Consider the following 20,744-nt stretch of genomic DNA (forward strand, 5'->3'; position numbering starts at 1 on the left):
AAAGCCAACCGCAAGTTTTATTTTTATTTTTTTATAGAATGCATGAAGGGGGGGGGGGGGGGGGGGAGAGGGTTGAGAGGGAAAGGGGTGGGGTGTCCCGGTGTCTTGCTTCTTGACCTCGCCGTCGCCCCCTCCTCCTCTCTGGTCGGCTCTGTCACGTGACCAGAGAGAGTGTAGGGCACGCTCCACGCTGATAAGCATAGCCAGATCCGGCTGCGCGCGGGTTGACAGTCGCGTGTTTCTTTGTCTGCTCGTTTTCCGTTGCAACTTTGTTTGTCCTGCCTGCTTCGATCTGCGGTCTTATAAGAATTTTTCGCGACAACGTAAGGGATGTGCACCAAGTGTTCGCAAAGTCCTACGCGTATATCGGCGACAAGCGATTCTTCAAAAAAGTCAGAAATTCTTGCGGTTTGGCTGGGTTCGGCAAATGACAGCTTGTGCGCCGCATCGTGTTGAAACTTGAACGAGCCTTCCTTCTCGTTTTTGTGGTTGTCCTGTTATGACCGTGACGACCAATATCACGGATTGCATCTTTCAAGTCCGCTATTAATATGGTAAGTGCACTGCAAAATACGTGTTGGTAACGATTGATCGCTCTTCTACGCGTACTCTTCTAGGTTATCCATAGAATTACGCAGCGCCTATTCACGCGGCAGCCGGGAGAATAATTTCCCAGAAAGTCTAGCTGTATAGTTTAGAATTACCTCGGTTCTTGTTTGATTTGCAATCTTCTCAGTTGCATAAAAGCTTAAAGTGCCTCGCACATTTCACAGATCGCTTGCACGTTTGTACTTGTCGTCAGAAGAGGTCATAAACTTCGAGGAGAATTGAAAACAATCCTTCGTGTCGGTTTTCCTGTCCATTTGCAAGCACCTACACGAGCGCATTTGTTCTACGTGTTTTCTCTATGTTATAAATACTTTTATGAGTTTCGGGACGTCTTTAATAAGTTGAAAATAACCAACCTCCTAGACGATACCCATTTAGGGCTAGCGAATCCGAATGGCACGTTCAGACGTGTGGTCATGTGCCAGGTCGAACGGGCACCTGTATCAAACGGGCAACCGTATCAAATGGGTACCGTTTCAAACGGGTACCCGTATCCCATAATCACGTTTGATTCAAACGGATCGACAGGTTTGATTCAAACGGGTCGACCAGTTCCAATTTCAAATGGTTTTTTTCAGTAGGGTTTTCGAAGACATCCTTTAGAGTTCGCGATCGACCGTTTCTTTTGGAATGGGATGCATCGATCCATCAGCAAATACGTACGCGCATGCCACCACTACCAGATGAGCAAGAGCCCCACCACCGCATCACCCCGCTACTGAAAAAAAACATTTGAAATTCAAACGGGTGGCAAACTGGTAAATCAAACGGTGCAAACTTGTCGACCCGTTTGGATCAAACGTGATTATGGGATACGGGTAGCCGTTTGAAACGGTACCCGCTCGAAACGGTACCCATTTGATACAGGTGCCCGTGTGAAACGGGTACCCGTTTGATATAGGTGCCCGTTCGACCTTGCATGTGACCACACGTTTGAACGTGCCATTCGAATCGGGAAATTACGCGCTAGCCCTAAACGGGGATCGTCTGGTAGGTTGGTTAACTTAAACTTATTTAAGACGTTCCGAAACTCCTAAACCTATTTATAACACGAAGGAAACACGTAGAACAAATGTGCTCACGTAGGTGCTTGCAAATGGACAGGAAAACAGACACAAAAGATTGTTTTCAATTCTCCTCAAAGTTTATTACGTCTTCTGTAGACAAGTACAAACGTGCGGGCGATCTGTGAAATGTGAGAGGCACTCTAAGTTTTTATACAACTGAGAAGATAGCAAAGCAAACAAGAACCGAGTTATTTCTAGACTATGAAGGTAGACTTTCGGGAAATTATTCGACCGGCTGCCGCAAGAATAGCGGCTGCATCATTATATAGATAATCTGGAAGAGTACGAATAGGAGAACGGTCAATCGTTGCCAAGAAGTAGGTTGCAGTGCACTTACCATAAAAATAGCGGACTTGAAAGATGTAATCCGTGATATTTGTCGACACGGTCAAAGCAGGACAACCACACAAATGAGAGGGAGCGGCTTCTTGGAAGTTTCAACACGATGTGGCGCACAAGCTGTCAGTTGCCGAACCCAACCAAACCGCGAGAATTCCTGACTTCTTTGAAGATTCGCTTGTTGCCGATATAGACGTAGGACTTTTCGAACACTGATAGTTTTGGTGCACATCGAATACGTTATCGAGAGACATCCTAATAAGACCGCAGGGACGCGCGAAGTTCGAGCTGGAACTGACAACAAGCAGACGAAGAAAAAAGCGGCTCCGAGGCGCACCCTTCCGGATCTCGATGCTTATCAGCATGTAGCTCGCGCGCGGCAGCGAGTCACGTGACGGGTGACAAGAGAGGAGGGAGGGGGCGAGGACCACAGGGACGGCCCCTCTCCCTCTCCCCAGGCGTTCCAATGAGATGTGTTTTTGTAACCTCAAAAAAAAAAAAAAAAACACGCGCGCGCATTTTAGCACGCTCGCCCCTTGGAAATGGCGGCGGGGCGGCCAGAAGCTCGGCTTGCGCCCGAGCGAAGAAACTACTCGCGCGAGCTCGTAGTTTGACTGCTGCAACGGCGGGCGTGCTCTCGCAATGTTCGATGTTCTTGCAGTCGCGTGTACGCGTGCTACCTTCGCTGCGTCTTGAATTAAAGTGAAACGGAGTCTAGACGTACATTCTTTCACGCGGTCGCGTCTTCTGCGAGAGAGATCCGAGCTGAATAAGTAAATTGAGGCAACAAAGATGAACAAAGTTTTAAAGTTCTGTCAAAAATATGGGCTCACCAACGTCGTGCGTTTACGTAAAACAACAAAAAAAAATGGTGTTAGTTTTAGTTGCAGTATCAGCGCACATCAGCGCACTTAAAATATAAATAAAATTACTTGCATTACGCAGACGATCTGAAATCGATGAACCGGCGCTCCCAGCCTTACGGAAAGATTGGCTGCCCGGGATGAAACGCTAGGCGTGCCCACGCCGCCGATCTGTACGTTCAGTATCAAACGGGCTCCGGAGAGCCGTTTGATTAAACCGGTACAGTTTGCAACATGGTCACCGGTTTGAGCAAACGTGCGACAACTTTGCCCAAACGAGTCGCCCATTTGCCCAGACGAGCTACCCATTTGCCCAGACTAGCGACCCGTTTGACAAAAGAGTGACCTGTTTGTCCAAATAGGTGACCGTTATGGCTCATACGGGAGACCCCTTTGAGCCATACGGGAGACGACTTTGACAAACTGGGTACCGGTTTGGTTAAACTGTTACCGGTATGGACCCGTTTATTTTCATATAGGCGCCAAATGGTTTTTTTCAGTAGGGGCCGGCCCTTTACGACCCATAAAGCCACCCTTAAACCCCTTTTCAACGGATCGGTATTGACTTTTTGGGACCTTTTCCTGCCTCCGCCACGGAAAACCGCTGGATAATTGTGGCCATCGATCATCTCACTCGTTATGCAGAAACGAAAGCTGTGCCCACCGCAAGTGCACAAGAAGTGGCCGACTTCTTTCTCCACTTTATTGTTCTAGGCCATGGCGCTCCACAGACTATCGTCAGTGACCGGGGCACCCCGTTCCTTTCCAAGGTTCTCGCGGAGGTTCTTCACCTGGCTACCACTATTCACAACATAACGAGCACCTACCATCCTCAATCTAACGGACTGACGGAGCGCCTAAACCACACATTAGCTACCATGCTTTCAATGTACGTTACCGAGAGCCACACCAACTGGGACACGGTCTTTCCATTCGTCACTTACGCGTACAATACCGCACGCCAGGCTACCACAAAATTCTCACCATATTACCTTTCGTACGCCCGTGATCCCTTGACAACTTTGGACACAATTTTGCCGTGTGCACCCGACCTCTCCCAGAATGCCTACACTTCAGATGTCAGTGGTCGAGCTGAGGATGCCCGTCGAATCGCCCACTTCGAGACTCTAAGATCACAGCACCACCATCAACTCCGTCTTGCAGAGAGCCATCCTAACGTCTCGTAAAACATCGGCGACGAGATTTTACTGGCAACCCCTCTCCGCCAACTGGGCCGATCGACGAAACTAATGCGCAAGTTTGTCGGACCATACCGGGTAGTCCGCCGCCTTTCTGCAACCAACTACGAGGTCGTCCCAGTGCAGCCTCCCCGCGACCATCGCTCCAGGTCCACGGACACTGGCCATGTGGCCCGTATGAAGCGCTACCACCGCCAAACCTAAACCCAACAACCAACACCAACGTGCCGGATGACCGGCACTCCAGTCCCACGGGGGTATTGTGAGGAAGATAAAGGAGAAGTGTCGGCACGGGCGCGGGGCACGCGCGTGGTCGACCGAGGGCGATTTGGATTACACTCAACCGGCGGAACAGTTCCCTTTTGGCCATTCATTGCCATTGTAGTAATCTCATTAAACACTCTCACAATATATATATATATGCCTGACGGAGACCAGCCTCAGGTCGAAGCATCAAATAAAACCCTTCTGTTCTTTTTTTTACCATTACCCTGCAGCTGCTTTTCTTTATATATATATATATATATATATATATATATATATATATATATATATATATATATATATATATATATATATATATATATATATATATATATATATATATATACTCTCATACCTGCCTGCATACGCCTGTTCGCCAAGGCCCATCTTGGCCTTTCGAAGATTTTCTACTTTTCTGCTCTTTCTAGCAAGATATTTTTCTCTTTATAATTGCAAGGACTTCCTATACACACGCTGCGTAGGTCATGTTATCATAAAATTAAACATAGCTTTGACAGGCAAACTGAACGCCTCGCAGATGCTGGATTTCCCTCTCCCGTGTTAACAACGGTCGCCGAGTCTTTGCTGAAAGATACCAAGAGCAGCCCTATTACAAGTGAAGAAGAGGCCAACAACCGAAAGGGAAGGGAAAGAAGAAAGTTTTTGGTCATTTCCTACATACACGGCTTGTCCCACAACCTAAAACGCATTGCTGGCAGGTGTGACGTCGGCGTTTTATTCTCTGCCCTGGACAAGCCGTCCAGGTTGTGCAGAGCTGCTAAGCCCTTTTCGAATGCGGCTACGGCTTGCAGTGCGAGGCATCGAAATCGCTTCGTCTCGTGTTCTGAGGGGGTTGTTTATTGTCTCCCTCTGACGTGTGGCAGGCGCTACGTTGGCCAGGCGGGCCGCTGTTTCAACGACAGGTTAAGAGAGCACGCTTACAGTGTCTCCACGACCGTGTCTGGTCATCTGGGCATTCATTGCCGCGACTGTGGTTGCCTACCCGACTTCCAACGCTGTGAACTTGCTAAGCGTCATAGGGACCAGCTTACTCGGGAAATTCTAGAGGCTGTTGAGATAGCGAGGTTGGGTGCTGCATGTGTAAACAGTCCTTCTGCGGCCCTATCAGGCAAAGATATGAATTTTCTGATTCCCTGACTTGCTCGTTTCTTAGCATATACTCTGTACAGCTGTGTCATGGCGTTTGCGTTTATATATTTTTTATTATTGTTTTATTTTTATTGGAGATACATCACATGGGCTGAATTCTTTCTGATCGTTTGTTCGTGACACCGCAAATATATATTGCGATTTTGCGTTAAGTAAACTCAGTTGTAAGTCAGCGCTACGTCCGTGTCACTTCTTTGTCTAGTCCTCGTCTTCCCGCGCTTTTTTTAATTCCGAAAGATATATTTCTTGCTGGCATCGAAAGTACCGCGAGTTCCAAAAACACCAATATCGGTCTACGTGGCCGGCCTTCCCGCACAAATAATAGTGCCCAAAACCGTCTTTCGGCGCCCTATTGCTGTCATTACGCTCAATTTGATTCAACGGAATTCTTGTCGTCTTCTACGGAAGGCGTGAACTTCATGATTACCGGCTTTGTCTTGTTTTGGTTGCTGCACCATCTACTGGACGCTGGGCGCTGTCATCTCCGATGCTAGTGCAATGCCCTCTGCCTCCTTTCTTGTTAAGCTAGGCTTGGCAAGCAGTTTGCGCCCTGAAACGTGGTGTGTGTTAGAAAATTCGATCCCGCAGCATGCGGTCCAGAACGGCTCCGAAGTTGCAGTCGTCGACAATTTTTCGTGTCTCAAAAAAAAAAAAAAAACCTTTCACCGACTCACGATTTCGCTGGACCCGCGTGAAGTACCCTTATGTCTCTATAATTTCGTTGCGTTCAGGCAAGCAGTACTAATGTAGCAGTTTCAGCACATCGACATGACCCAAATTATTAACCTTTCTGGGCTAGCATCGTGCCTTAAGTACTTCAACTGGTCGAGTTCTGAGTGCTGACACCAGTAGGCCTTGTTTACTCTTAGCACCTGTCAGAGGCTATGCCTCAAAGTATGGCTACAGGCAAACTATGTAAGCGTCCCATTTGTTTATAGTGTCGTGAAACTGCAGACGGCAATGAAATGCCGCCATGCTGTCGTGCTGGCCTTGCGACGCCGTCGTGGGTTCGTTCCTTTGAAGGCTGGTTCACGAATTTGCAACAGAAGCGAACTTCACAACCAAAAACACCGCAACAGCCGTGACTCATAGACTGCCTCGGGAAGCTAGTCCTTGCATTGCTTGCCATGCTCTCTACGACAAACACTTATCCCGGGGATTTTGTCGTTACGATCGTTTCGGTTTCTTGCAATCGCAACCGACGCTGATGTGCGAACCTGCCTCAGCTCGTCAGCAATATAATGAAGCTTACTAAAACATAGGCGACCAACGGTTTTACTAGCGTAGGACCATCTTGAGGTGACTGAGCATCGGGCTTTTCTGTCATGCGAGGAGACCACGCGGCATGTCTTGTGTCGGTGGTGTCTGTCCTGCAGAACCACGCGGGCAGACACGTCGTTGTGCACTACACTGTTAGAAAAAATGGTATCGGTAGTCCTCTTAAAAGGAGGAACGGTCTTCTAACCTATGTTCCTTTAGAAAGGGAGACACTTTCGTCCCTGAAGCAGGGGAGCAAAGTTCCTCCGTCGCCTGCATTTCATCATGGCGGCCCCGAATCGAGCAGGCGTCCACGCAGCGAGCAAGAGTCTCAAATTCACCTTGTTCATCACGCAGATGCTGCCGTGGCTTTTCTGCCAGTCTGAAACCGCAAGGCAGTTCTACGTGCCACGACATGACGCAGCTGACACGGCTCTCATCCTACTCGGCAGCCAAGATTGGCTACCGACCATTTCGCCCACATCGTCGTCATCAGCGGCTGGGCTATTTAACCATCAACGGGACCTGCACGATCTGAGAGGGCTCGGCGTCCACGCAGCGAGCAAGATGCTCAAATTCACCTTGTTCATCACGCAGATGCTGCCGTGGCTTTTCTGCCAGTCTGAAACCGCAAGGCAGCTCCACGTGCCACGACATGACGCAGCTGACACGGCTCTCATCCTACTCGGCAGCCAAGATTGGCTACCGACCATTTCGCCCACATCGACGTCATCAGCGGCTGGGCTATTTAACCATCAACGGGACCTGCACGATCTGAGAGGGCTCGGCGTCCACGCAGCGAGCAAGGTGCTCAAATTCACCTTGTTCATCACGCAGGTTAGTTATACAACAAATTTACATGAGTTCCGTAGCGATTGTAGATTTTTGTTTGTCCTGCCGAGCCCTCAAAAGTGTCGTGAAATGCTCTATGATTGTTGGTACGTTGTAACGTTGGGTTGTAAATTGCGACTGTTACTCTCAGGAGACGTAGAGGAGAACCCTGGGCCTGACGAAAATGTCGAAGAATTGCTTCGTCAGATATTGGCTAATCAAAGTGGCATTGCCGAGGACATTAAGGAAATTAGATCAAACAAAGAGAATATGAAAGCTAACCAGTCACGTCTCGAGAATAGCATAAAGGAGATTAACAATAAAATCAATACACTTGAAAACACAATGAAAACAGTACAAGGCCTGAATGAAAACGTGATAGCGATTAACAAGAAGATTCAAAGTTTAGAAGAAACGATAAAACATCAGAACGATCGACTGATTGACTTCGAAAATCGAAGCCGTAGAAACAACCTGATAATATACGGACTGCCAGAAGACGATAAAGGGAGCGAAGATGATTTGAAACACAAGGTGATAAAAGAATTGTTTGACGTTAAGCTTGGTGTTCAAGTCATGTCTCTCGAGCGGATCCACAGATTAGGATACAAACGAAACGAATCATGCCGGCCAGTTATCATGAAGTTGTTTAACTACAACGAAAAGCTATCCGTGTTGAAGAACTGCAAAAAGTTGAAGGGAACGACTATCAGTGTTAGCAGCGATTATGCCAAGGAAACCAGAGAAAAAAGAAAAAAGCTATGGAACAGCGCCTTGACGAACAGGGCGGATGGGGATGACGTGTTTCTAGTCCACGATAAACTTAAAATCAATGATCAGACATATGGATGGGACCCGAAGCAGGATCAACGCGTACTTGTAAGAAACCGCAGTGAACGGGGTAAGTGACAAAAAAAGCAAGAACACGCACCGGCCGAACTCCGAGTAATCAATTTAAACGCACGAAGTATATTAAACAAAGTCGCTGACCTAGAAAGCGTATTTCTCTGTCACGCACCACATATTCTCATTATAACAGAAACATGGCTTACGCCCGACGTAACGAGTGACTGTGTCATCCCACCTAATTACAAATTAATAAGAAAAGATAGGGGCTCTCGGGGAGGAGGTGTCGCTATTGCTGTTAAGTGTGATTTACACTGTGTTGTCTTAGAACATTGTTTGGATGAGATGCTATTTTGTAAAATAAAGTATTGTGACTTATCTTTTCTTGTTGTCGCGGCATATCGGGCCCCGAACAGCCCCGTTAATTTTCTAGAAGATCTCGATCTGATACTGCATAAATACGTTAATGACAACACGAGAGTACTTTTGGCGGGTGATTTTAATTTGCCTTCTGTTAATTGGGAACTTTTGCAAGCTGGAAGTGTGGACAAAGTGAATGTCGAAAAAATGCTCGAGATTGCCTTCAGCCACAGCATTACCCAAATAGTAAAAGAATTCACTAGAGTAACTGACACTAGTCAATCAGTGTTGGACTTCATTTTTGTAAGTGATAATATTAGTGAATACAAAGTGTTTGTGGCTGATAGCATATCTGATCATAAGATGGTTTTGTTGTTTATAAATTGTGACAAAAAATCTACGACTTCAGTACCAAGCAAGTTTATGTATAAGGACTATGAAGGTGCCGACGACACAAGCATTCTTGATCATTTGGAAATATCATTCAACTCCTTCGAGTTATTGTGTAGTGGTGGTGATGTTCAGCGTGCATGGAATTACTTCAAGGACACAGTTTCTTATTGCATCGATAAGTACGTACCCAATAGAGTGAAAAAGCCGAGGAGGAATAATCCTTGGATCACAAGAAATATAATACGCATTAAACGAAAATTGAGATGTAGAAAAAAGTAAAATTTAAGTGTTAGCATACGGCAACTAAGCCAACAACTTAAAGAAATGGTGAAAAAGTCAAAACATAGTTACCTTTCAGTAACTCTTCATAACTTCCTAAGTAACAACCCCCAAAAATTCTGGCGATACCTGAACCCGAAAAAAGAAAAAATTGAGCAAATCACCCTGGACGGAAAGATAGTAACAGATACCACTGTTCTTGCAAATAGTTTTAATCTGTTTTTTCAGTCAGTATTTACACGCGAGACACCACAGGGTAGCTTGGAAAACATGACTAAAAGAAAAGCAGGTCAGAATGTCGGTGACATAGAAACAGGGCCAGAGATAGATCGAATAAGTGATACCGTACCCCCCATGCCACAACTGACAATAACAAAAGAAGGAATTCTGTCAAAACTGTTGGACCTCGACACAAAGAAAGCATGTGGTCCAGATAAGATACCGACTACTTTTTTCAGGAGGTATGCGGAATGGATTTCGTTTTATTTACATTGTTTATTTGGAAGTTCTTTACAGTCATCCCAGCTTCCCTCTGATTGGCGGTGTGCACGTGTTGTCCCGATCTTTAAAACAGGCGATAGACTGGCCATAGGCAACTACAGGCCAATTTCTTTAACAGCTGTAGCATGTAAAGTCATGGAGCATATAATATCAAAACACATATTTCATCACCTTGAAACTAACAAGTTGCTTTATTCCGATCAGCATGGGTTCCGGTCTGGACTTTCAACAATAACGCAACTGGTTGAGGTAACCCATGACATAGCATCCACACTTAATGATAAACAACAGGTTGATGTTATTTGTATAGACTTTTCTAAAGCTTTTGATCGCGTGCCTCACAGGAAACTAATATTAAAGCTTAAAGAATCGGAATTCACTCAACGATTACCCGGTGGATAGAGTCATATCTAAACAATAGAATCCCGTATGTAGAAATTAACGGCCACGCCTCAAACCTTCTTCCAGTTTACTCGGGTGTGCCCCAAGGCTCTGTCTTGGGGCCATTGCTGTTCTTAATATATATAAATGACATAGTACATGACACTTCATCAGACATTCATATAAGGCTCTTCGCCGATGACTGTATTATTTACTCAGCTGTTAATTCAACCGATCGACAAACTTCACTAAATGAATATCTTAAACGCATTAAAGAATGGTGTGACAAATGGGATATGAAAATAAACTATACAAAGTCCGTGTATTGCCATATCACTAAGAAGCGAAGCGTTTTGCCATTTAAATACTGCATTGGAGACATAGAATTGAGTAATGTCGAGCACTTTAAGTACTTTGGTGTCACGTTTTCTAAAGACCTAACCTGGACCAAGCATATTGACACCGTCTGCACGTCGGCATATAAAAAGCTTTGTTTCTTGAGACACAAGTTAAAACATACAACTAAAGAGATCAAAACGGTTGCTTATAAAACATACGTTAGGCCCATCTTGGAATATGGTAGTGTCGTCTTTGATCCTTATACAAAAAAAGACATTGATAGGCTAGAAAAGGTCCAGCGACAAGCTGCGCGTTTTATTCACTCTAACTACAGACAGACAGCATCCCCAACGGAAATGCTCAGAGCTAGTAATATAGAACCTCTGCACACTAGGCGAGAAGTCGCACGTCTGAAATTGCTTTACTTAATGATCAACGACAAACTAAATTTAAGCCCGAATAAATACGTTCTCCCATCCAGCTCAAAACGATCAGGTAGATTGAATCATACAAAAACATGTCAAACTTATAAAAGCCGAATAGATACCTTTAAACAGTCTTTCTTTGTAAAAACTATTGAGGCTTGGAATTCCTTGCCCAATGACGTTGTAAATTTGGAAACCGTGTCCTCCTTTGAAGATTCCATTGCAAAGCTGTTAACATAATGAGAGCTTAAAGTGATGTCCTTTAAGTGTGCAATCTGTAATAATTATGTGGGTCAATTTGTTAAATTTGCTTATTTGTTTAGAGGGCCAAGGTTGTGCATTGTTGTCATTGCTTGTTCGAACAGCAGTGTCTGCTACATTGACAATTTTTTATGCTTGCGTCTTTTTTTATGTGTCATCACAACGATGGATAATCTCCCTGTAATAGCCCTCAAGAGAGGGCTGACAGTATTTTCAAATAAATAAATAAATAAAAATAAAAATCGAGCTCAATAAGCCTTAACGAGGACGCTGCGTCTCTTGTACGGAATGAGGGGAGCAGCGAATAAAAGCGTAACACGTGCAGTGCTTTTCACGGATAATGTTTATTTCTCAAACCAGATTCTACCCGCAGGTACAGAAACTTGTGTTTCAAACGCAGTAACTGAATCTTCTCGTGTAAGCATTGCGATGCTAAACGGAGACAACCGATACTCAGTTACTTCGCGCACTCTACGTTTTACCTTTGCTGTTCCTCAAGTCACTATTCCTTCGTCAACCGCACATCACAGAGAAATGGCAAACCCATCCGCGAAACCAAACAGCTCTCAAAGGAACAAACGCGAAGCCGCTGTCTATCTCGTAGCTTGAAAGACGGTTAAATCGCTTGCCACCAGATGGCAGGGTCAAGCAGAGTGATTGTAAGTAGGTAGGCTAGGTGGCGCTAGGTACCGCCCAATTCTTATTGTACAAAAATATTTTATCTCTTCGCCACCATTGCGATTCTGGATCTTCGGGAACCGTTCCTCTATTATACACACATGCAGACACATTACGTATTACACATACAGCAAGCATCAGGTGAACATACATCGACCGCATACACATACATGGCAGATACAAACATCAAACTAACGGCACACTAACTCTAACACTACATCCGAGCTCTGCGTTTCTTTCCTTTATACTGGTCGTTTTGAACATACGAAATTTCTCGGTGACTGCCTAAGCAATAACAAATATTCCCAGCATGTTAATTTTTTCCAGCAATGTCATACCTATTATTGCATTTATAATGGCTCACGAGATGAATCTCTTATTATAAAGTAAACGCTCGATCATGCCGTAATTATTTAAGTCCAATAAATCAAGCCATTCCAATGCGGTCGGAAGCCATGAGTTTGTTTCCCTACACGGCACGTCGTACCCAGTATTTCTATTGCAGTTGTGGTTGTTTGCGGGTTTGATAGCGCAAGAGCTACGATGGCCATACTGCGCACAACTAGGTAAACTAAAATGAACTAGAAATGATGCACCAAGGTGCATCGTCCACTATAGTTTGTGTGAAATCGACGTATTTTCCAGAAAAGCTAAGAGACGGTACATTGATATTACAGGTTGCTCTCTTTCGAACAGGGTAGGATGGAAAGGGATACAGTACTTGAAATGCTCGGGAAAGAAGAACTTGTGGTCTTGAAGAAGACCAGGGCAAAGAAAAATATGTAGAAGAGACAAAGTGTCTGTACAGTGGTCACACACCGGTGGTTCCTCACCAACAAGCAGGTATGGATGGGTGAGGAAGATGTGGCCGATCGTCAACAGGCACAAAAGAACCTCACGGAAACGGCTCCGGTTATAGGAGATTTCCGAGGTACCGATGACAGGCTCGATGATATTGTCACGGGTGGTGACCAAAGGAACACTAAATAAACAGAAAGAAAGAAACGTTTAATGTGGCGAACTTGTGCCAAAAACTAAAAGGGTACAAAGATAATAACAGAGCGTCGCGGGCGTCGAAGTCGGCGTAGCAGCACAGTCGAACGCTGGGGAGAAAACTGACTGCGGCTCGCCACGCGGAGCCCCTTATGTACATGCGTGGTCTTCTGGAATAATCGGCGAAGAAACTTCGACGCGTGTAACATTCGGGCCTGGAACAAGCAACATGATTCTCGAATTCTCCAGAACACTAATTTAGAGGAATAAACAAAAGACATGTCGCTCCAGGATTCGAACCCTAGCTTTTCGCGTGGGAGGCAGGCGCGATAACCATTAGGCCACGCGCGCGCTGCCTACTTGGCGAGCGCGCGCGGCATTACTCCCCCCTTTAAAAAGTGCATCGCCCCGATGCAGCACAAAAAAAAAGTAAACAAAAAGAACGGTAAACTAAAGAGTCATTTGGAATACGTAAGGTCCACTGTCCTATGGAGCGTAGTACGGCTTCATGCGCACGACGTGGACGACTTCTGGTCGTGGAGGGCGGCGTGATGAAGTCCGTGTTCCATCGGGCGTGACCTCGTAGTTCAGATCACCGAGTCGACGAAGTACTTTGTAGGGTCCGAAGTAGCGCTTTAGGAGTTTCTCACTGAGACCACGGTGGCGGATCGGTGTCCACACCCACACCCTGTCTCCGGGCTGGAAGTGGACGTCCCGACGACGAAGGCTGTAGCGGCCAGCGTCGACACGTTGTTGGGCTTGAATACGGTGTCTGGCGAGCTGGCGGACTTCTTCTGCCCGTTGGGCAACCACCTGGGCGTCGTCGCTTCAGTCGAGAGCCGGTTCGTGGGGTAACATCGCGTCCAGCATTGTCGTTACCCTGCGCCCATGCACCAGTTGAAAGGGTGTCACTCCGGTGGTCTCTTGTACGGCCGTGTTGTAGGCAAAGGTGACGTACGGCAGCACCTCGTCCCATGTCTTGTGCTCCACGTCGACGTACATGGCAATCATGTCGGCGATGGTCTTGTTGAGTCTTCCCGTGAGCCCGTTGGTCTGTGGGTGGTACGCCGTGGTGCGACGATGGCTGGCGTGGCTGAGACGCAGGATTTCTTGGGTCAGCTGTGCCATGAACGATGACCCTCGGTCTGTGATCAGGACTTCGGGGGCGCCATGCCGGAGGACGATGGACTCGATGAAAAACTTGGCGACTTCCACAGCAGTCCCTGAAGGGAGGGCTTTCGTTTCGGCGTACCGCGTGAGATAATCTGTGGCGACGATTATCCAGCGGTTTCCCGATGTTGACGGCGGAAAGGGGCCAAGTAGCTCCATTCCGATCTGCTGGAACGGTGCGGTCGGGGGAGCAATCGGCTGCAGGAGACCGGCCGGTTTCGTTGGCGGTTTCTTACGTCGCTGGCACTCGTGGCACGATCGGGTGTAGAGGTGGACGGCTTTGGGGAGCTTTGGCCAGTAATACTTTTCACGAATACGGGCCAGTGTTCGGCTGTAACCGAGGTGTCCCGACGTCGGGTCGTCGTGACATGCTTGAAAGATCTCCTCCCGAAGGTCGGTCGGGATTACCAGGAACCACGGTGTGCTGTTGTCGCCGAAGTTCTCTTTGTAGAGTACACCTTGTCGAATGGCGAAGGTCGGCAATACTCGTGAGAAGACAAATGGCACCGTACCCCCACCCCCTTCCAGGTGCTCGATTAATGCGCGCAGCTCAGGATCGTCCCGTTGACGTCGTGCCATGTCGTCGGCTTTTACAGCTCCTAGGAAGCTCTCGTCGTCATTGTCGTCGCTGCAGCCGGAAGGGGTTTCGACGGGGGCTCTGGACAAGCAGTCGGCGTCGCTGTGCTTCCGGCCGGACTTGTAGACCACTGTCATGTTAAACTCTTGTAGTCGGAGGCTCCATCGAGCAAGACGTCCTGACGGGTCCTTCAGGTTAGCTAGCCAGCAGAGCGAATGGTGGTCCGTGACTACACGGAACGGGCTCCCGTACAAGTACGGGCGGAACTTCGTGATTGCCCAGACGACCGCAAGGCATTCTTTTTCAGTCGTGGAGTAATTTCGCTCCGCCTTGGACAATGTCCGACTTGCGTAGGTGATGACTCGCTCGGTGCCTTCTTGAACTTGAACCAGTACCGCGCCAAGTCGTGCGTTACTTGCGTCCGTGTGAATCTCGGTTTCCGTATCCTGGTCGAAATGTCCAAGAACAGGAGGCGTCTGCAGTCGTCGCTTCAGCTCGTCGAATGCCTGCTGCTGCTCCTCGGCCCATTCGAACTTCTCGGCGTCCTTCGTGAGGTTTGTGAGCGGTGCGGAAATCCTTGTGAAATCTCGAACGAAGCGCCGATAGTAGGCACATAGCCCAAGGAACCTTCGCACGGCCTTCTTGTCTCTTGGCACTGGAAATGCTGCGACCGCGCGAGTCTTCTCTGGGTCTGGACGAATGCCTTCGTTACTAACCACGTGACCTAAGAACTTCAGTTCGTCATAGGCGAACCGGCACTTTGACGGCTTGAGAGTGAGCCCGGCGGTCTGTATGGCATGGAGAACCGTGCGGAGTCGTCGCAAGTGCTCGTGGAAGTCAGCTGAAAATACTACGACGTCGTCCAGGTAGACGAGACAGCTCTGCCACTTCAGCCCTGCCAGTACGGTGTCCATGACACGCTGGAAAGTTGCTGGCGCCGTGCATAGTCCGAAGGGCATCACCTTGAACTCGTAGAGTCCATCCGGCGTGACGAAGGCTGTCTTCTCTCGGTCCCGTTCGTCGACCTCGATTTGCCAGTAGCCGCTCTTCAGGTCCATCGATGAAAAGTATCGAGAGTGGCGCAGCCGGTCTAGAGTGTCGTCGATGCGGGGGAGTGGGTAGACGTCTTTCTTCGTAACCGTGTTGAGCTGCCGGTAGTCCACGCAGAACCGAAGAGTTCCGTCCTTCTTCTTAACCAGCACGACTGGAGAGGCCCAGGGACTGCTTGAAGGTTGGATTATGTCGTCATTCAGCATCTCTTGAACTTGCTGCTGGATCACCTCCCTTTCCTTCGCGGAGACTGTACGGTGATCGATGCACAGGGCGCGCGTCGTCCTCGGTAACGATGCGGTGCTTGGCAACCGTGGTCTGGCGCACCTTCGACGACGTCGCAAAGCAGTCGCGGTATTCGGCGAGGAGGTTAACCAGCTGACGTCGTTTAGGGTCCGGAAGCTTAGGGTCAATGTCGAGCTGCGCTGGCGACGTACTGTCTTGCTGGGACGGCGAGAATTCGTCAGTAATCGCGGTGATTTCGGCGGGGGTTCGGAGTTCCTCGACGTGGCCCACGGCTGCACCTTTCGTGAGGTGTTTCGTTTCGTATCGGAAGTTCGTCACGAGGGCCACAGTCCGCCCATCCTGAAGTTCAGCTACTCCCCTTGCGACGCCTATGCCTCTTCCCAGGAGCAATTGGAGGTTTCCCTCGAGAAGAACTTCACCATAGGAAGCTTCATCGATCCCGACAAGTACGAAAACACTCGACCGCGGTGGTAGGTTTACGTGGTTTGCGAGGACTCGGACCGTGGGTGACGTCGCTTGGGGTTCCTCCGATGGTGGAGCAGGATTTCGAAGCGTCAGCCGGTTTGTTCCGAGGTCGATGACGGCGCCATACTCGCAGAGAAAGTCCATTCCGAGGATAACGTCCCTCGAACAGTCTTGTAGAATGACGAACCTGAGAGGGCACGTTTCACCGTGGATCTCGACGCGAGCAGTGCATCTCCCGACTGGTGTAATGAGATGTCCTCCGGCGGTTCGCATTTGGGGTCCTTCTCACGGCGTCATGACTTTTCGAAGGCGGCGGGAGAGCCTCCCACTCAAGACTGAGTAGTCTGCTCCGGTGTCCACGAGTGCCGATGCGTCGTGGCCGTCAATGACGACGTTTAGGTTATTGGACACCGTTGCAGGGGCGTCGTAGCGATGCGTGGCGTCGGGGGAGTGGGAGCGCTCCGTCGTTCTTGGAGGCTCTTTACGTCGGTCGTCTTCGGCAACTCCACCTCCAGGGGTTGCCGCGCCTAGTTTCCCCGGCGAGGAGCGAGGAATGACAGGCTTTCACGTCGGGGTCGGTGCATCGGCGAAGCTGGACGTCGCGGCGATGGCGACCGGAACTCTCGGCGGGACGCAGGCTCGGGGGACTGGGGTCGTCGCAGGTACTCGTCGATCTCCCGAGGGCGTTCACCATACCGGGGGCGCGGGTCGTTTGGGTGGAATCCGCGCAGCCCGAGTCGTCGGTATGGGCATCGGCGGTACACATGGTCGGGTTCCCTGCAGTGGTAGAAGAGCGGGCGTCGGTCGGCCGTTCGCCACACGTCGGTCTTCCTCGACGAGGGTTGCTCCGGGCGGACGTCCTGGACTTGCCCTTCCTGGCGTCGAGGATACTGTGGCATCGGAGGGTCTCGTCGGGGTGGCGTCGTGGCCTGGCGGTTAGCTTGCGGCGGTCGTCGGGCCATGGCGGCGTAGCTCAAAGTCGGCTCCTCTGGCGTCGTCATGTTGATCGGAACCTCAGGTTGGAAGGCGCGATGAACTTCATCTCGCACGACCTCGGCGAGCGACAGGGAGGACGGGCGATCCATAGCGGGGAGCATCTTGCGGATTTCTTCCCGGACGACTTCACGGATGATGTCACGGATGCCTGGGAGGTCGGTACCAAGGTTGTATCCGGATGACGCCAGAGTAGTCACGCCAGGGTGTCGCTCGTAGTGCCTGGCGCGTGCTAGTAGGGCACGTTCCATATTCGTCGCCTCCGTGACGAACCCGTCCACAGTTCGTCGGGGGATTGCGAATGAGACCTCCGAATATCTCGCTTTTCACACCCCTCATCAGGTGTCGCAGCTTCTTCTCCTCTGTAGCCTGAGGATCGGCACGGGCGCTCAGGCGAAGATCATCCTTGACGAAGCCGGTGACGCTCTCGTTGGGGCCCTGGGTTCTGGTTCGCAGTAGGTCCTCGGCTCTCTCTCGGCGGTGGTGGTTGCTGAACGTAGCCTTGAGATCGGTCTTGAACATGTCCCACGACGTCAAAGAGGACTCATGATTCTCGTACCAGTGCTTGGCGGTAACCTCAAGCGAAAAATAGACGTTGTTCAGGCGCTGCTCGTCGGTCCAGCAATTGTGGCGGGCAACGCGTTCATACTGGTCAATCCAGTCTTCGACGTCTTCGTATTGCTCGCCATGGAATGGAGCAGCCGTCCGCGGTACGACGGGCAGGTAAACGACGGCTGGAGCTGCCGGGGTCTCCGACTGGTTGGCCATCGTCGTCCACCTTGTTTGCCTGGTCCTGGGTGGCAAGGGTCCTAACTCCGGGGGTAGGCCAAGGTTCCGGCGACTTAATCGGATCTCAGTCTGGTCCTCGTTGGGTTCTTGGGGGCTTGTGTTCGTACTTGCACTCCGAGAACTCGGAGGGGAGCGCTGCACGGGCATGCGGTTACCCAGCACCTCCACCAGAATGTCACGGGTGGTGACCAAAGGAACACTAAATAAACAGAAAGAAAGAAGCGTTTAATGTGGCGAACTTGTGCCAAAAACTAAAAGGGTACAAAGATAATAACAGAGCGTCGCGGGCGTCGAAGTCGGCGTAGCAGCACAGTCGAACGCTGGGGCGAAAACTGACTGCGGCTCGCCACGCGGAGCCCCTTATGTACATGCGTGGTCTTCTGGAATAATCGGCGAAGAAACTTCGACGCGTGGAACATTCGGGCCTGGAACAAGCAACATGATTCTCGAATTCTCCAGAACACTAAATTAGAGGAATAAACAAAAGACATGTCGCTCCAGGATTCGAACCCTAGTTTTTCGCGTGGGAGGCAGGCGCGATAACCATTAGGCCACGCGCGCGCTGCCTACTTGGCGAGCGCGCGAGGCAATATGAAGTTGGTTGCTATCCACCAAATCCTACTCGGACTGCAACAGTTTGAGAAGTGCAAGTCGTATGGGCCTTGTTAGGTTCTAGTATGGTATGCATGCGCGTGATGGTAACTGGTTACACGAAGAGGCGGCCTGTCTATCTGCAGCCTCGTTGCCTGCAATGTCCACATGGCTGGGGATCCAACAATACTTAATATCTTTCCCATCTCAGAGGCTCACCTGAACTTTAGCACGCACCAGTTTAGTCAGCTTGTTGTTGGTTGGATTAAGTGAGCATGATGCAGTAAAAACGCTTCGGGTGTCTACAAAAAGACTGCTCTCATCACTTTGCTCGGAATAATATAGTCAAGTGCTGACAGCACGCCATATAGCTCTGCAGAAAAAATACTAGAGACATAATCAGTCGTGTCACATGTGTAAACGAATTTGAATGAACATCTGAGCCGACATACCTTGAGGACTTGGCTCCATCAGTGTAAAATGGATCATAATTCTTGTGCTTTTCTTGTAGAGCGAGATATTCCTGTTGTAAAATGGGAGGGGAGATATTATCTTTATTAAATTTTGTGAAGTACAAACCGCAATCTATAGGCTTGATATCCGATGGGGCTGTATGACATACACTTTCTAGGAGGTAGACATTTTCACGAGGCAGGACAAGGGAGCGACGAAGATTCTCAAAACGAAGACTCAAAGGTCGAGTAATAGTTAGCTTAAACTCAAATGTACAACAAAATATAGACTCTAGGGTATAAGTTTGAGCTGGATAGCTACAATCCGATACAACTTTGTAAACATAGACTAGACTAAAGAGCTGCCGCCTTTTCTCGAGTGTCATTTCATTAGAGTCAACATACACGCTTGAGAGAGGGGATGTTCAAAAAGCGCCATTTGCTAGAAACAACCCAAGGTGGTGCACTAAATCAAGCTTCTTCAATGCAGACGGCCTAGCAGATGCATGCGCAATAGCACCATAATCAAGACGTGATCGTACGATAGAGGATTAGAGACGAAGCCTTTTATCGGAGCCCCAAGACTTGTAAGTAAGAACTTTTAGGATATTCATAGCCTGCATACACTTTTGCTTCAGCCACCTGAGGTGAGGTACAAAGCTAAGTTTACGGTCGAAAATCACACCCAGAAACTTATGCTCTGGTCTTACTGCAATGCTATTTCCATTTGAACTGAGATTCGGATCTAACCAAATCCCACGTCGCAGAGAAAATTTGACAACGATTGTTTTTCCTAAAGAGAACTTAAAAACCTTTTTATTTGCCCATTTCATCATTTTATTTATGGTTAGCTGCAGCCGTCTTTCAGAGCTAGACGTATTACAAAATGCCATAGAAATTTGAATATCATCCACATATAGGGAGTACGACACGGAAGAAGCTATAACCTGACAGAGAGAATTAATTTTTACGGCGAAAAGAGTGACACTCAGGACTCCGCCCTGAGGAAGACCGCTTTCCTGAACATACGAATGAGATAATGTAGTGCCTAGCCGGACACGGAAACTGCGTTTACAAAGGAAGTTCTTTATGCAATGAAGCAATCGGCCACGTACTCCGTACATAAAAAGGTCGTGCAGGATTCCATGCTTCCATGTGGTATCATAAGCATTTTCTAAGTCTAAAAAGACAGATACACAATGCTGGTTACTCAAAAAATGCCTCCCGTACAATTGTCTCCAGCTGAACTCAATGGTCGGTCGTAAAGCGTCCAGGTCGATAGCCACACTAATTTATATCCAAAATATTGTGTTGTTCGAGGAAATAAACAAGCCTTTTATTTTCTAACCTTTCAAA

General features: G+C 48.5%; 1 protein-coding gene across 1 annotated transcript; it reads left to right on the top strand.

The window, feature by feature from the left end:
• Window positions 1–7,689: 7,689 nt before the first annotated feature.
• LOC115332486 lies at window positions 7,690–8,439 on the top strand (the record flags this gene model as incomplete). The annotated part of the gene is made up of 1 exon (XM_029994872.2): window positions 7,690–8,439. A coding segment is annotated over exon 1 (750 nt), but the record flags the coding sequence as incomplete, so codon positions are not given.
• Between the last annotated feature and the right edge of the window lie 12,305 nt (window positions 8,440–20,744).

This window comes from Ixodes scapularis, unplaced genomic scaffold (genome assembly GCF_016920785.2).
Source record: "Ixodes scapularis isolate PalLabHiFi unplaced genomic scaffold, ASM1692078v2 PGA_scaffold39__5_contigs__length_11793443, whole genome shotgun sequence".
Lineage (NCBI taxonomy): Eukaryota > Metazoa > Arthropoda > Arachnida > Ixodida > Ixodidae > Ixodes > Ixodes scapularis.